The sequence below is a fragment of the Tamandua tetradactyla genome, chromosome 18 (genome assembly GCF_023851605.1).
Source record: "Tamandua tetradactyla isolate mTamTet1 chromosome 18, mTamTet1.pri, whole genome shotgun sequence".
Lineage (NCBI taxonomy): Eukaryota > Metazoa > Chordata > Mammalia > Pilosa > Myrmecophagidae > Tamandua > Tamandua tetradactyla.
The window spans coordinates 3,411,124-3,429,232 of NC_135344.1; the positions used below are offsets into that span (position 1 = coordinate 3,411,124).

The 18,109-nt window shown below is 38.0% G+C and overlaps 1 protein-coding gene across 11 annotated transcripts in view; it reads right to left on the minus strand.

Moving 5' to 3' along the window:
• ATP9B (ATPase phospholipid transporting 9B (putative)) overlaps window positions 1–18,109 on the minus strand; it is a 468,039-nt gene that overhangs the window by 336,003 nt on the left and 113,927 nt on the right. For 10 of the 11 annotated variants that reach the window (XM_077135187.1, XM_077135182.1, XM_077135183.1 and 7 more), the window contains one exon: window positions 590–648. The exons of the other annotated variant lie outside the window; for it this stretch is intronic. In XM_077135187.1, coding sequence (XP_076991302.1) covers window positions 590–648 — 59 coding nt within the window. The remainder of the gene's footprint in view (window positions 1–589; window positions 649–18,109) is intronic. 11 annotated transcript variants of the gene reach the window in all.

Sequence of the window (18,109 nt, forward strand, 5' to 3'; positions counted from 1 at the left end):
CTCAATAAAATTGCATTAAAAAGATGTAACCACTGTGGCAAATCCAGGCTATTTATTCAGTCACACCCTAGGTTATTCACAGCCTTGACTTCAATCTTTGATCTCTGACTTTTTTTTTTTTTTTTTTTTACTGGCATCTTTCTACCAGGCCTAAGCTTTTGCTCTTCTAATGTCCAGTCTCTTTTCATTTTTCTCTTTAAATTTTTAAACCATAGTAATCAATACCTGATAATTATACAAAGTATAGATATCTGTAAAAGATTACTTTGGAAATTGAAACAGATTCTATTATAAATAGGTTCTAACTTATACAATTCTGTGCTTAAATGAAATAATTCTGATATGTGTAACATTAAGCAGTTACCACATTTCTTACTTCAAACAAAATAAAACTTCATCTATACACTGAAATGTACTTTAAACAAAAAGAATATGCAAAGATTTAGATTTTCTTCAATACAGATCAAACTTAACAGAAGAAGATTTAAAATGTGTCTCAAATACTTCAAGATTCAAAGTCAGTTGCAATCAAGCTAAATGTTAAAAAGCAGCATATATCGGCTCTAAAATAAATTTAAAATGCATCAACCTTTTCCACTATGATGAGGTCTCCAACTTGTATGTCTGAACTCTTAACTTGCACTTTACCTTAAAAAAAAAAAAAAGAAGTATAATCAAATTAATGAAACAACACCAAGCTAGAGTTTACTTTTCAATCGATAAATAATTACTTTCAAAATAATTTGTGGGGAAACAAACAAAAACAACTTGAAATATTTCTCTATTTTTATACTTTCAAAGTAAAAGTATTTCAGATAGACACAGTTACTAACAATATGCTTCTCTTATGAAATTACAAAACCCAAACAATTAACTATCCCCCAAATTTCAAAAAAACAGAGCAAGAATTTCTTTGTTAGAAGTACAAAATTCCACTTGGAAGTGTTTTCTTTACATATTCTGTCACTGTTTCAAGTTTCAGTTGGGTCACAAAGACAAAATATATCACTGAACAAAACAATCTAATAACTAAAACTGAGTATCATGGAGATGTAAAACGCCTTTAAAATTAATATTATAAATGGCATTGACTGGCACATAACTGACAGGATAATGAAATAAAGCAAACTACATATAAAATCACCCTCCATTAGTAGCTTTATCATTACACAGCTAAGGAATGAAAACTTTAAGAGACTGAAGCTCTATTTCTAAAATGATTCTTCTATATAATAAATTATATAAATGGTTAAATTACCTACATAAATCCAATGTAGAATAATCATCTAGAAAGTTTAATATATATCATACTTAAATATCTATAAAATACACAATATGATAGATCATGCTCCATGTAACATAAAATAGATAACTTAAGAAATCACCTGTTAAAGTAATTTTTAAACTTAATCACATTTTCCCCCTCCGTCTAACTCCCCTCCACCCCTTCATTTTGGTCTGACTTTCAGAACTAGCAGCAAGCTTGTGGGTCTAATTTTACAGATTTTGTAACTACTGTTTTAATATGGGCAAAGGTTCATTTATTTCAAAGTCAGTTTATTCAGAATGTTAACGGAAACAGAGGCACATTCGTATTACTTTGTCAAATACTAGCATCAGTCAGTATGCTCACATTTAGAACAACATTCAATTTGTAAAACTTTGTGAAATACCTAACTTTAAAGCAGCAGACTTTCAGTTGTATCATTCTACTTACCAGAAGTAAACATTTGTTTTGAAGCTATAGAGTATATTATAAGGATTATGTTATATTCTTACGAATTTTTTTCTATGTTCTTCAATTACACACACACAAAATATAAGGACTGGACCTATGGTTTTTTTTCCCTTCCATAACTGAGATTTTATTGGTTGTTCTGAAGATCAGCACGCAAACATTATTAACAATTTGTACACAATTCTTCATGTACGTACTGAAAATCTAAAAAGCCATGCAGTTGTAATTCCTTTCTAAAGTTCTCCTAGTGACTTTCCAACTTGAAATTTGGTGGCACGTTTTCTTTAAGAGGACATCAAGTGCCAATAACTTCAAATGCTGATAAACTTTACATTTCAAGTCTCCCTAATTCACAATTTAGTATCACACACACTAGATACTCCCATTTCCAATCTTTTACATCAAGTAACAAAGTTATTAGGAAAACTGGTGACCACGACCAAGGTTGTGACAGAGTACACACTTGTAAGTCAAAATCAGGGAGCGGTTTTTAGAAACAATGCTACTAAAAAAATAAGGGAATAGAAGTCAGTTAAAATGCTGAACACATATTGAACGCATGCCCGTAATTTCAAATCACCATTGTGAAGTATGTGTTGTACTACAAAAGGCACCCCCAGCTTACGGAATGTTAAACTGACATCCAAGATAGGCAAAGCCTCCTTCCTGTAATTCAACATCCTACCATTTTCTGGCTGTACCAAACAATAAACAACCAGCAAATGATTTCCCCTCTTAAAAAATTGCACTCACACTTAAAAAATTGGATGAGGTGGGATTCCAATCTCCTTAAAAATGCTTCCTCTAGAGCTACTAAAAATACTTGCATTTACAAAGTAGTAGATATAAATATTTCTCTGGATTGTACAAAAAGGGAGAAACAGGAACCACTAATAAGACATGGCATACGATATTAGACTTGGCTCCCATCTCTCCTTCTTCATCAGAGGCTAGGCTCTCCTCATTTTTAGTTTCTTCATTTTCTGCAGGTCAGTTTTCTTTAGTTTCTTGGTTAGCCACTTCAGCTTGTTTTCCCTTTACCTGCCCCTGCCCTTTCCCTTGTGGTTGCACTTTTTCCTCTGAAGACTTATCCTTTTCCACTGTCTTTTTTGGCTTCATTTCCACCTTCACAGAAGCAGGTTCAGCTGACGAGCCTCACCGGCCTCCTCCTGGGCTCCTTCACCACCTCTTCAGCCAAAATGACCTTCCTCTCGGCAGGAGGATGCTTGCCAGGTGCTGCCGGCCACAGGCACTCCTCCCGCCATACAAGCTTGGAGCTACTTTTTATGCATAACATACAATCGCTATCTTCTTTAGAAACGTATGTAAAACAAATATTAACATATCTTTTTAAGTGACAAGAAATTCCCAAACTTAGCCAGCAAATACACTTAAGCAAGAACATGTATTCTGGGAATTCTTAGCTTGGTCCTAAAGCTTCATGTCCCCAACTGCCAAGCATGGTCTGCCTCCCTGGGCACCTGGAGAGGGGCACTCACAGTGGCCCAGGCTCCCGGGTAATCACCCAAGAGGATTTCTAGTCTATCATTTAACCACATTGGCTCTCCTAGCAATCAGATCCACTTTCTTTTTGTGGTCTTTAACATTCTCTGGGAAAGACATATTTTAAACATTTCTTAGTATTTGCTGCCTATCATTAAAGGTGCAGTTAATAATTTAAAAATATTTTGAAACATATCCTTTTTAAACTCTTTAATCAAGATCTGAAATTTCTGAGAAAGATTTATTTTTCTGTCAACAGATCTAACATATTTAATAACCTTTAATATTCAAGAATTGTTAATCTTTTCTATGGAATTTACTTGTGGCCATGTGTTTAACAAAAGCAGTTCACAGTAAAACGGCATCAAAAGTTATCAAAATATTGACAATATTACATTATGAACACAGAATACTATCAAAATATTATAATCATCTGTCCTAAATACCTGCTCAAAGTCCACAGTTAAAAATTTTACAGAATTGGTTGAACTGCTTAATAGTCCCCAGCTACTCCAATAAGTTTAATTTTACATTCAGGGGACACCTCTTACTTCCTTTAGCGCCTCTGACGCCACATGAATTTACTGAGTCTTTTCTGCCATCTTTGCAAAGGATGACCGGAAAGACGGAAGCTAACCACTCTCCATATACCGCTACGCACCTCAACACTAGTGAATATTCGGCACCAATTAATTAACTTTTCCTGCCTAACTGGACAGTCCATGCCAATGTGATTGTCTGATTTTTGGCCGGCATTTTGTTAACTGAGCTGATTGCTGATCCTAGCAACATACTAATATGAGAGTTGGGCGAGATTGGTAACCAGAAAATCCCTGAATTATATAAATCACAGCACATACAAAACTCACACTACCACCTACCCTCAAAAACCATCAGGGCTATTGACAGACACAGAGTGTTTATTCAGAGCTGCACAGGGTAGAAGCAAGCTCTACACACACATAGTGGCAAAGACACGTCAACAGAAGTGCCAGTGTTTAAAGCCAACGTCAATGCGGCTTTAAAATGCTCAATTTAACTAAATGCCAGGTATGTGCTCAGGGACTCATCCATACGGCTTTTACTTTTGATGAAATAGTTTATAATGAATGTTAACAAGTGCAGAAACAACAGTATTTTCTTCTCAGAATTGTTTCAAGTAAATCCTTCTACTCAATCCTTCCTCTAGCAATAAATGCTCTCTGCCACCATGCTTTAAAAGCTTAACAGCTGAAGTGTTTTTCCTCATAGAAGAAAAGTATTCACCTGACTTCATGGAGCAAGTTCTAGATGCTCCTCCAACAGAAGACAGGAAAGGAACTCAGAGAACCATTTATTCTCAGCCCAATCCTCTTAAACATGCACCCTCCTCACCGACTTCATGGATACCCAAAATTGTTTTGCCTAAATCACTACTAATTGGCCTCTGTTATTATTAATTCCCTAATTCAATCCAAATTCCAAATGAATTTGTTGAAAAAACTAAAACAGATTCATTTCACCCTCACACAAAAACCTCTTTGTTATATGCCAGTTACTGGAAGATAACTCGTCCCAAGCTAATTACAAACGTCTTCCACACCTACACCCCCCTTTGCCCGCCCCTGCCTCCATCAAGGACCCTGTCCGGATGCCCCTCGCTGTTCCTTGAACCAAATCCCCTCACTTTCCAAATCTCCTTAATTACACAGAAAATGGACCTCTATGGAGCCTTTAATAACGCTGATAAGCACTGAGAGTATTTTATATACACCTCTATAATATGCCCTTCAGATGCTGTAAGGACTACCTATAGCAATGTCTACTAAATTTCAGATCCTATGAAAAATTCAAAGCATAACAGAAATTATGTTTATGACATTTAGTTTATTCTTCACAAATGTATATCCAAAGTTAATCCATTTTAAAGCAGCAAAAAAATGTCTATACCATTCTGTTCTTAATTAGTTAAAATGGGTCAAATGTCATAATGCATTAAACACAGCATAAGCAGATAAGTCATATTGATTACACAGTATATGTAAAAGTGTGACCAAATAATGCTGAAACAAAGTAACTGCTTCCAACCCAACAGAGCACAGAAAAGGGGATAAGATTGGGAGATAAGCAACATCAAAGAAAAAGCGATCGATCATATATGTAGCACACCCCTAGAAATTCAGTATCAGATTAACAGGAATTACTGCCTGGACAGATGATCACCCACTTTGCTTCATAATCTGTCTTAAAATTCAAACCACACTTACAGTTCCATTTAGAAAGGAAAGCCATGAAAGAATGTCATCCCTACCCTAATAACTGAAGACAAACCAAATAACCTATGAGATGTAGTGTTTCCTTTTTTTGTAGTACTTTTGTTAATAAAATTTAACACACAAACATTCCATACATGGTATACAATTAATAGCTCGCACTATCATCACATAGTTGTGTATTTATCACAATGATCATTTTTTTGAACATTTACATCTCTCCAGATAATGAAAGAAAAAACTCATATATGCCATATCCCTTACCCCTTCCCTCTCACTGACAACTAGTATTTCCATCTACCCAATTTATTTTAATCTTTGTTCCCCCTATTATTTGTTTTTTTATCCATATTTTTTTACTTATCTGTCCATACCATAGAAGGAGCAGTAGACACAAGGTTTTCACAATCACACAGTCACATTGTAAAAGCTATATGAGATGTAGTTTTAAGCCCATTAAAGAGCTGAAATTATGCAGAAATTTAAGGAACTAAAACCCAAGGACGCACAGAAGTGCTCACCCAGGTGATGGCAGCAGGGAGAAGACAAAGGGAAGACCAAACTACTTAACCTCAACTGACTTTTAAAGGCCAAGTGAGGTCTGTCCAACAAGTCAGTAATTTAGAATTCCCCAGAGTACAAACAGAAGAATCTACACTTACCCACCAACTTGTTTCCACGGGCCTTCACCGAGTACTGTAAAGCCTGAGAAAACACCTTAGAGCAAGAGGTCCGGTCTCACACCTAGTGCTGACAGACTGACCTGCAATGGATGGTGGAACCAGACAGTCTGAGAGACTCCTCCACCCCACACACAACCCTCCATTTAACACTGCGCTGGAGGGCCTCACCAGTGCTATATGCAAGACAAAAGTCAAACCAGACAGACTGGAAAGAAAGAAGTAACTAACACTGAATTTATTTGCAGATGACATGTAGAAAATCCTAAAAACAACAAAAAAGCTACTATAACTTGTAAAATTACTTACATATTTCATGGGAAACAAAGAAAACATAAAAATCAACTATACTGCTATATTCTCATGATGAAGAACTACAAAACTTAATTTAAAAATACCAGTTAAAATGGTATCTAAAGGGCAGGCCAGAGTGGCTCAGTGGCAGAGTTCTCACCTGCCATGCCAGAGACCCAGGTTCGGTTCCTAGTGCCTGCCAAGGTAAATTAAAAAAAAAAAAAGAAAGAAAAAAGTATCTAGAAATACAAAATACTTAGGGATAAATATGGCAACAATATGGAAGACTTCTACACTGAAAACTATGAAACTGCTGAAATTAAAGAATATTCTCCAAAGACAAATTCAACACAATCCCAATGAAAATTTTAGCAGGATTTTTTGTAGAGAATGACAAGATGAATCAAACATCTATATGGATATTCAAAGGACTTGATAAATCAACATGAAAAGCAAGTTAGAGAACTTAAAACTTACAACAAAGAGCTCCAGTGACCAAGGCAATGTGCTATTAGTGAATAAACAGACAAACACACCAATGGAAGAGAACAGATACTCACAAGACGGACCCATGTAGTCACGTGATGTTCTTCAAAAATATCAAATCAATTCAATGAGGACAGAAAAGTCTTTTCCTCAAATAATGTGGGGAAAACTGGATATTCACGAGGAAAAAGCACCTTAACCCCAGCTCATAAAATAAACTAAGATGGCCCATGACTGACTGCACAAATAGAAGAAAATGTTTTCATGAACTAGAACAAATGTATGACACTATTACAAAGAGTTAATAATAGAGGGGTTAATGGGGAAAAAAACGTATCTATGGCAAACCATGGACTATAAGTAACAGTAATATTTTAATACTCTCTTATCAATAGTTAAAAATGTACTGCAGTAAAACTATAGGTCAATAAGAGAGGGGGATAAGAGTATGGGAAGATTTGGGTTTTCTTTTATATTTCTATTTCTTCCCTGGAGCAATGAATATGTTCTTAAATCGATCATGGGGTTGTATGGACAACTATGTGATGATACTACAACTCAGTGACTGTATAATTTGGATAGTTTGCATGGTATGTAAATATATCTCAATAAAACCTGCGTTAAAAATAAAACTGTTTAAGACAGATTAATTTAAATGTAGAAACTAAAGGCCACCAGAAGGAAACACAAGAATCTTCTCAAACTCAGAGTAGAGAGATTTCTTAAAGGACACAGAAAGCACCAGTCATGAAAGGAAAGGCTAATAAACAGAACATCGTCAAAATAAACTTGTTTCTCAAAAGACACACTTAAAAATAAAGAGGTCCTGACACAATCAAGATGGCAAAGTGAGAAGCTTCAGCTTCCATCCTGCAACAGAAGCATTCAACAACCAGCAAGAGCTGGCAGAAACAAGTTCTCAGAGCTCCATAAAACAGTTAAAGGATGTAGTGACACAGCAAGTGACAAACCAAGAACAAGATCACGGAAAAGCAGCAGGATCCTGCGCTGTTGCCCAGCCCAGACCACAGGCTACAAGCGCAGGACCACACTCCCAGTGCAGATCCAGGGTCCTTGCACTGGAGGGAGAAGAGTAACCCTTATGCACACATTAAGAAATCTGTCTGGGAGCCGAGCCGCCCGACCTCCCTACCCCCTCTCTCTCTCCGCCGGACCGCTGCGCGGCGCACGCGCCCCGCAGCAGCCGAGCCGCCCGACCTCCCTACCCCCTCTCTCTCTCCGCCGGACCGCCGCGCGGCGCACGCGCCCCGCAGCAGCCGAGCCGCCCGACCTCCCTACCCCCTCTCTCTCTCCGCCGGACCGCCGCGCGGTGCACGCGCCCCGCAGCAGCCGAGCCGCCCGACCTCCCTACCCCCCTCCTCCCCCTCCTGCTCCGGCTGCTCTCCAACCAACACGGTGCCCTCTTCCCCCGCCTTCACCGTGCTCCTCCGCCACCAGCCTCGACAGCCTTGCCGCCCTCACCTTTCCTCCTCCAGAACAACTACTGGGGGAGTGGAGATAATACAGAGCAGCTCCCGGAGCCACGAGGGAAATCAAAGGGACAGCGTACCCCATCCTGGAACGGCTGACTATCTGGGAGAACCAGCTCCGGTGAGATCACCAAGGGGCACGGGCTTTCCTGGGTGGGACAGCAAGCGACCGGAGTCCCTCCCTTCCACCTTCCCAGGCCAGCTGGTAGAATTGGACAGGCGGCCCCCTTAGGCCGCGGCGGCTGGTGCCCCCACCACACGAGGCCCCCCGGAAAAACTGAGATAGTTGGGTCGGAAATCCCCAGACTGCGGAGAACAGTGACCGGGGGATCCCTTCCAAACACGTGACTCCCCCGTCGCCTGGGAGCAGTGCACTCTCCCGGGCTGCGACAGCTGGCGCCCTCCCGCCACGCTTGGTGCCCCGGGCCGACTAGCTAATTTGGCCGGACGCTCTCCTGTGCTGCGACAGCCGGCGACCCTCCCCGCGTTTGGAACCCCGGGCCGGCTGACATTCTTCCAAGACGCTTCGGTTGCCGAACCTCCCCTACGGCGAGAGTTTTCCAGAGTTGAGGGACCCACAGCAACTTTCGCTGGTGGAACCCACAGACAGGCGTGTGCCACGTGTGCCACCTACTGGGCAGGATAGGAAGAACAGAACCCAGAGACTGCGCAGAAAAATCTTTCAACGTTCGGGTGGGGTCGAACACCCGGGGAAATCTGACTAAATGCCCAGACGCCAGCAGAAGATAACGGATCACGCTCAGAAAATTGAACATATGGCCCAGTCAAACGAAGAAACCAATAGTTCAAATGAGATACAGGAGCTGAAACAACTAATGCTGAATATACGAACAGAAATGGAAAACCTCTTCAAAAACGAAATCGATAAATTGAGGGAGGACATGAAGAAGACATGGGCTGAACATAAAGAAGAAATAGAAAAACTGAAAAAACAAATCACAGAACTTATGGAAGTGAAAGATAAAGTAGAAAAGATGGAAAAAACAATGGATACCTACAATGACAGATTTAAAGAAACAGAAGATAGAATTAGTGATTTGGAGGATGAAACATCTGAACTCCAAAAAGAAACAGAAACTATCCGGAAAAGAATGGAAAAATTTGAACAAGGTTTCAGGGAACTCAAGGACAATGTGAACCGTACAAATATACGTGTAGTGGGTATCCCAGAAGGAGAAGAGAAGGGAAAAGGAGGAGAAAAACTAATGGAAGAAATTATCACTGAAAATTTCCCAACTCTTATGAAAGACCTAAAATTACAGATCCAAGAAGTGCAGCGCACCCCAAAGAGATTAGACACAAGTAGGCGTTCCCCAAGACACTTACTAGTTAGAATGTCAGAGGTCAAAGAGAAAGAGAGGATCTTGAAGGCAGCGAGAGAAAAACAATCCGTCACATACAAGGGAAACCCAATAAGACTATGTGTAGATTTCTCAGCAGAAACCATGGAAGCTAGAAGACAGTGGGATGATATATTTAAGTTACTAAAAGAGAAAAACTGCCAGCCAAGACTCCTATATCCAGCAAAATTGTCCTTCAAAAATGAGGGAGAATTTAAAACATTCTCAGACAAAAAGTCACTAAGAGAATTTGTGACCAAGAGACCAGCTTTGCAAGAAATACTAAAGGAAGCACTAGAGTCAGATACAAAAAGACAGAAGAGAGAGACATGGAGAAAAGTGTAGAAAGAAGGAAAGACAGATATGATATATATAATACAAAAGGCAAAATGGTAGAGGAAAATATTATCCAAACAGTAATAACTCTAAATGTCAATGGACTGAATTCCCCAATTAAAAGACATAGACTGGCAGAATGGATTAAAAAACAGGATCCTTCTATATGCTGTCTACAGGAAACACATCTTAGACCCAAAGATAAATATAGGTTGAAAGTGAAAGGTTGGGAAAAGATATTTCATGCAAACAACAACCAGAAAAGAGCAGGAGTGGCTATACTAATATCCAACAAATTAGACTTCAAATGTAAAACAGTTAAAAGAGACAAAGAAGGACACTATATACTAATAAAAGGAACAATTAAACAAGAAGACATAACAATCATAAATATTTACGCACCGAACCAGAATGCCCCAAAATACGTGAGGAATACACTACAAACACTGAAAAGGGAAATAGACACATATACCATAATAGTTGGAGACTTCAATTCACCACTCTCATGAATGGACAGAACATCTACACAGAGGATCAATAAAGAAATAGAGAACCTGAATATTACTATAAATGAACTTGACTTAACAGACATTTATAGGACATTACATCCCACAACAGCAGGATACACCTTTTTTTCAAGTGCTCATGGATCATTCTCAAAGATAGACCATATGCTGGGTCACAAAGCAAGTCTTAACAAATTTAAAAAGATTGAAATCATACACAACACTTTCTCGGATCATAAAGGAATGAAGTTGGAAATCAATAATAGGCGGAGTGCCAGAAAATTCATAAATACATGGAGGCTCAACAACACACTCTTAAACAACAAGTGGGTCAAAGAAGAAATTGCAAGAGAAATTAGTAAATACCTAGAGGCAAATGAAAATGAAGACACAACATATCAAAACTTATGGGACGCAGCAAAGGCAGTGCTAAGAGGGAAATTTATTGCCCTAAATGCCTTTATCAGAAAAGAAGAAAAGGCAAAAATGCAGGAATTAACTGTCCACTTGGAAGAACTGGAGAAAGAACAGCAAACTAATCCCAAAGCAAGCAAAAGGAAAGAAATAACAAAGATTAGAGCAGAAATAAATGAAATTGAAAACATGAAAACAATAGAGAAAATCAATAAGACCAGAAGTTGGTTCTATGAGAAAATCAACAAGATTGATGGGCCCTTAGCAAGATTGACAAAAAGAAGAAGAGAGAGGATGCAAATAAATAAGATTAGAAATGAAAGAGGAGACATAACTACTGACCTCACAGAAATAAAGGAGGTAATAACAGGATACTATGAACAACTTTACGCTAACAAATACAACAATTTAGAAGAAATGGACAGGTTCCTGGAAAGACATGAACAACCAACTTTGACTCAAGAAGAAATAGACGACCTCAACAAACCAATCACAAGTAAAGAGATTGAATTAGTTATTCAAAACCTCCCTAAAAAGAAAAGTCCAGGACCAGACGGCTTCACATGTGAATTCTATCAAACATTCCAGAAAGAATTAGTACCTACTCTCCTCAAACTCTTCAACATAATCGAAGTGGAGGGAAAACTACCTAATTCATTCTATGAAGCCAACATCACCCTCATACCAAAACCAGGCAAAGATATTACAAAAAAAGAAAACTACAGACCAATCTCTCTAATGAATACAGATGCAAAAATCCTCAATAAAATTCTAGCAAATCGTATCCAGCAACACATTAAAAGAATTATACATCATGACCAAGTAGGATTCATCCCAGGTATGCAAGGATGGTTCAACATAAGAAAATCAATTAATGTAATACACCATATCAACAAATCAAAGCAGAAAAATCACATGATCATCTCAATTGATGCAGAGAAGGCATTTGACAAGATTCAACATCCTTTCCTGCTGAAAACACTTCAAAAGATAGGAATACAAGGGAACTTCCTTAAAATGATAGAGGGAATATATGAAAAACCCACAGCTAATATCATCCTCAATGGGGAAAAATTGAAAACTTTCCCCCTAAGATCAGGAACAAGACAAGGATGTCCACTATCACCACTATTATTCAACATTGTGTTGGAAGTTCTAGCCAGAGCAATTAGGCAAGAAAAAGAAATACAAGGCATCAAAATTGGAAAGGAAGAAGTAAAACTATCACTGTTTGCAGACGATATGATACTATATGTAGAAAACCCAGAAAAATCCACAACAAAATTACTAGAGCTAATAAATGAGTACAGCAAAGTAGCAGGCTACAAGATCAACATTCAAAAATCTGTAGCTTTTCTATACACTAGTAATGAACAAGCTGAGGTAGAAATCAAGAAACGAATCCCATTTACAATCGCAACTAAAAGAATAAAATACCTAGGAATAAATTTAACCAAAGAGACAAAAAGCCTATATAAAGAAAACTACAAAAAACTGTTAAAAGAAATCACAGAAGACCTAAATAGATGGAAGGGCGTACCGTGTTCATGGATTGGAAGACTAAATATAGTTAAGATGTCAATCCTACCTAAATTGATTTACAGATTCAATGCAATACCAATCAAAATCCCAACAACATATTTTTCAGAAATAGAAAAACCAATAAGCAAATTTATCTGGAAGGGCAGGGTACCCCGAATTGCTAAAAACATCTTGAGGAAAAAAAACGAAGCTGGAGGTCTCGCGCTGCCTGACTTTAAGGCATATTATGAAGCCACAGTGGTCAAAACAGCATGGTATTGGCATAAAGATAGATATATCGACCAATGGAATCGAATAGAGTGCTCAGATATACACCCTCTCATCTATGGACATTTGATCTTTGATAAGGCAGTCAAGCCAACTCACCTGGGACAGAACAGTCTCTTCAATAAATGGTGCCTAGAGAACTGGATATCCATATGCAAAAGAATGAAAGAAGACCCATCTCTCACACCCTATACAAAAGTTAACTCAAAATGGATCAAAGATCTAAACATTAGGTCTAAGACCATAAAACAGTTAGAGGAAAATGTTGGGAGATATCTTATGGATCTTACAACTGGAGGTGGTTTTATGGACCTTAAACCTAAAGCAAGAACACTGAAGAAGGAAATAAATAAATGGGAGCTTCTCAAAATTAAACACTTTTGTGCATCAGAGAACTTCATCAAGAAAGTAGAAAGACAGCCTACACAATGGGAGACAATATTTGGAAATGACATATCAGATAAGGGTCTAGTATCCAGAATTTATAAAGAGATTATTCAACTCAACAACAAAAAGACAGCCAACCCAATTACAAAATGGGAAAAAGACTTAAACAGACACCTACCAGAAGAAGAAATACGGATGGCCAAGAGGCACATGAAGAGATGCTCAATGTCCCTGGCCATTAGAGAAATGCAAATCAAAACCACAATGAGATATCATCTCACACCCACCAGAATGGCCATTATCAACAACACAGAAAATGACAAGTGCTGGAGAGGATGCGGAGAAAGAGGCACACTTATCCACTGTTGGTGGGAATGTCAAAGGGTGCAACCACTGTGGAAGGCAGTTTGGCGGTTCCTCAAAAAGCTGAATATAGAATTGCCATACGACCCAGCAATACCATTGCTAGGTATCTACTCAAAGGACTTAAGGGCAAAGACACAAACGGACATTTGCACACCAATGTTTATAGCAGCGTTATTTACAATTGCAAAGAGATGGAAACAGCCAAAACCTCCATCAACAGAAGAGTGGCTAAACAAACTGTGGTATATACATACGATGGAATATTATGCAGCTTTAAGACAAGATAAACTTGTGAACCATGTAATAACATGGATGGACCTAGAGAATATTATGCTGAGTGAATCCAGCCAAAAACTAAAGGACAAATACTGTATGGTCCCACTGTTGTGAACGGACATTCGAGAATAAACTTGAAATATGTCATTGGTAACAGAGTTCAGCAGGAGTTAGAAACAGGGTAAGACAATGGGTAATTGAAGCTGAAGGGATACAGATTGTGCAACAGGACTAGATACAAAAACTCAAAAATGGACAGCACAATAATACCTAATTGTAAAGTAATCATGTTAAAATACTGAATGAAGCTGCATCTGAGCTATAGGGTTTTTTTTTGTTTTTGTTTGCTTGTTGGTTTGTTTGTTGTTGTTGTTTTTTACTATTACTACTACTTTTATTTCTTTTCTTTATATTGACATTTTATATCTTTTTCTGTTGTGTTGCTAGTTCCTCTAAACTGATGCAAATGTACTAAGAAACAATGATCATGCATCTATGTGATGATGTTAAGAATTACTGAGTGCATATGTAGAATGGTATGATTTCTAAATGTTGTGTTAATTTCTTTTTTTTCTTTCCGTTAATAAAAAAAAAAAAAAAAAAAAAAAAAGAAAAAGAAATCTGTCTGGCAGTGGACTGAGGGACTCGCTGCCCCAGAACTTGCCCTGTGTATAGAAGGCGGCTCACTTAGCTCTCCTTCAGGATGCTGTGGGTCAACAGTCAAGTTGTGCTGCCTGGACAAGGGATTGCTGAGCAGAGAGAACATTTAAAGAAATGACAGTTGAAAACTTCTCTAATTTAATGAAAGATATCTAAGACACTCAACAAATTCCAAAGAGGATAAACCCAAATAGGCCCATGCCGTATATATATTACAGCATATTATAATCAAACTATCGAATGCCAAACTTAGAGAATTCTGAAAGTAGTGAAAGAAAGGGAAGTAACAATGTCATGACAAGAAAACCTCATTTAAATTAGATTCAAATGTCAATTTTCCTCCCCAAATTAACCTACAGATTCAATGCAATCCCAATCAAAATCCCAGGAATATTTTATGGAAACTGAGAAGATGGTTCTAAAATTCACATGGAAATACTAAGGACCTAGACTAGTCAAAAAAAAACTCAGAAAATGAAGAACAGAGTTGGAAAGCTAACACAACCAGATTTCAAGAATTATTTTTAAAGCTACAAAAATCAAAAGAGCATGGAATTAGCATAAAAAGAGACAAATGGAACAACAGAGTGAATACAGCATTCAGAAAAAAATTCTTACATGAAAAGACAAATGATTCCTTTTTTATTTTATTTATTGAATGTACCAACATACAAATGCATTCTTACCATATGATCATTCCATTCTACATATATAATCAATAATTCACAATATTATCACATAGTTGTATATTCATCATCATGATCATTTCTTAGAACATTTCCATCAATTAGAAAAAGAAATTAAAAAAAAAATTCAGACCATCAGGAGACAGAAAAAGGTAAGATATTGGGTAATCGGGGTGGGCCACAGTTGTTCAGCAGGCAAGAATGCTTGCCTGCCATGCCAGAGGACCCAGGTTCGATTCCTGGTGCCTGCCCATGATAAAAAAAAAAAAAAGATATTGGGTAATCGGAGCTGAAGGGATACAGACTGTGCAACAGGACTGATTGTAAAAACTCAGAAATGGACAGCACAATACTACCTAACTGTAATACAATTTCGTTAAAACAGTGAATGAAGCTGAAAGAGAATGATAGAGGGAGGAGGGCTGGGGGCACAAATGAAATCAGAAAGAAAGACAGACGATCAAGACTGAGATGGCATAATCTAGGAATGCCTGGAGTGTATAATGACAATGACTAAATGTGCAAATTAAAAAAATGTTTTTGCATGAGAAAGAACAAAGGAATGCCATTACTGCAAGGTACTGAAATAGATGGTAATTAATATTTTAAAATTTTACCTTATGTGTGAGACTAAAGCAAAAACTGTTTATTTGGTACAAAGTTTACATTTTGACTAGTGCATCTCCTAATATAACTTATGTAGACAGCTTAACTGAGCACCGTAAGTACATCGGACCTTGAGTAGAGCATGAGATTTTGTTGGTTCTTCCAGAGTGATGCCCCGATAAATCCCAAAGTGATTTGAACAGTGAATAAGAAAGCATTTGCAAAGTCCCCTTGGGGGAATGGTGAGAAAGGAAAAATTCAACTTCTCCAAGTGGAGAATTCTTGATATTCTCACAAGCAGTGGGGATAACAAAAGCAATAGACTGAGCCCTCAATTTTGGGGTTTGTTCATATGAAACTCAACCCCACAAAGGAGAGGCTAATCCTACTTAAAATTAGGCCTAAGAGTCACCCCCAAGAGAACCTCTTTTGTTGCTCAGATGTGGCCTCTCTCTCTCAGTCAACACAACAAGCAAACTCACCCCCCTCCCCCTCTCTACATGGGACATGACTTCCAGAGCGTGGACCTTCCTGGCAACGTGGGACAGAGATCTTAGAATGAGCTGAAACTCAGCATCAAGGGATTGAGAAAAACCCTAGAATGAGCGGAGACTTAGCATCAAGGGATTGAGAAAACCTTCTCAACCAAAAGGGGGAAGAGAGAAATGAGACAAAGTGTCAATGACTGAGGGATTCCAAACAGAGTCAAGAGGTTATCCTGGAGGTTATTCTTACGCATTAAGTAGATATGACCTTGTTATTCAAGATGTAATGGAGAGGCTGGAGGGAATTGCCTAAAAATGTAGAGCTGTGTTCCAGTAGCCATGTTTCTTAAAGATGATTGTAAAATGATACAGCTTTCGCAATGTGACTGTGTGATTATGAAATCCTCATGTCTGATACTCCTTTTATCTACCGTACCAAGAGAGGAGTAATGCATATGGAATAAAAATAAATAAGGGGAACAATTGTCAAAATAAATTCAGATTGAAATGCTAGTGATCAATGAAAGGGAAGGGTAAGGGGTATGTATGGTATGTATGAATTTTTTTCTGTTCTCTTTTTCTTTTTCTGAATTGATGCAAATGTTCTAAGAAATGATCATGATATGAATATGTAACTATGTGATGATATTGTGAATTGCTGATTATATATGTAGAACAGAATGATCATAAGTTACAAATGTTTGCGTTTATTTGTTATATTTTTAAAAAATTTAAAAAAAGAAAAAAAAATGTTCATATGTTGTTTGATTTTAGCAATAAAAATTTTTTTAAAAATTCGTACATACCATACCCCTTACCTCTCCCTTTCATTGATCACTAGCATTTCAATCTACTAAATTTATTTTAACATCTGTTTCCCCTATTATTCACTTATTTTTAATCCATATGTTTTATTCGCCTGTCCATAAGGTAGATAAAAGGAGCATCAGACACAAGGTTTTCACAAACACACTGTCACACTGCGAAAGCTATGTCATTATACAATCATCTTCAAGAAACATGGCTGCTGGAACACAGCTCTACAGTTTCAGGTAGTTCCCTCCAGCCTCTTTGTTACGCCTTAACTAAAAAGGTGGTTATCTATTTAATGCATAAGAATAACCTCCAGGATAACCTCTCAACTCTGTTTGGAATCTCTCAGCCACTGACACTTTATTTTGTCTCATTTCTCTCTTCCCCCTTTTGGTCAAGAAGTTTTTCTCAATCTCTTGGTGCTGAGTCCCAGCTCATTCTAGGATTTCTGTCCCACATTGCCAGGAAGGTCCATATCCCTGGGAGTCATGTCCCACGTAGAGAGGGGGAGGGCGGTGAATTTGCTTGTCGTGTTGGCTGAGAGAGAGAGGCCACATCTGAGCAACAAAAGAGGTTCTCTGGGGGTGACTCTTAGGCCTAATTTTAAGTAGGATTAGCCTATCCCTTGTGGGGATAAGTTTCATATGAACAAACCCCAAGATTGGGGCCTCAGCCTATTGCTTTGGTTGTCCCCACTGCTTGTGAGAATATCAAGAATTCTCCACTTGGGGAAGTTGAATTTTCCCCCTTTCTCACCATTCCCCCAAGGGGACTTTGCAAATACTTTTTTATTCGCTGTTCAAATCCCTCTGGGATTTATCAGGGCATCACTCTGGACAAACCTACAAAATTTCATGCACTACTCAAAGTTCCATGTACTTATGATGTTCAATTATGCTGTCCACATAAGTTATATTAGGTAATGCACTAGTCAAAATATAAATTTGTACCAAATAAACAT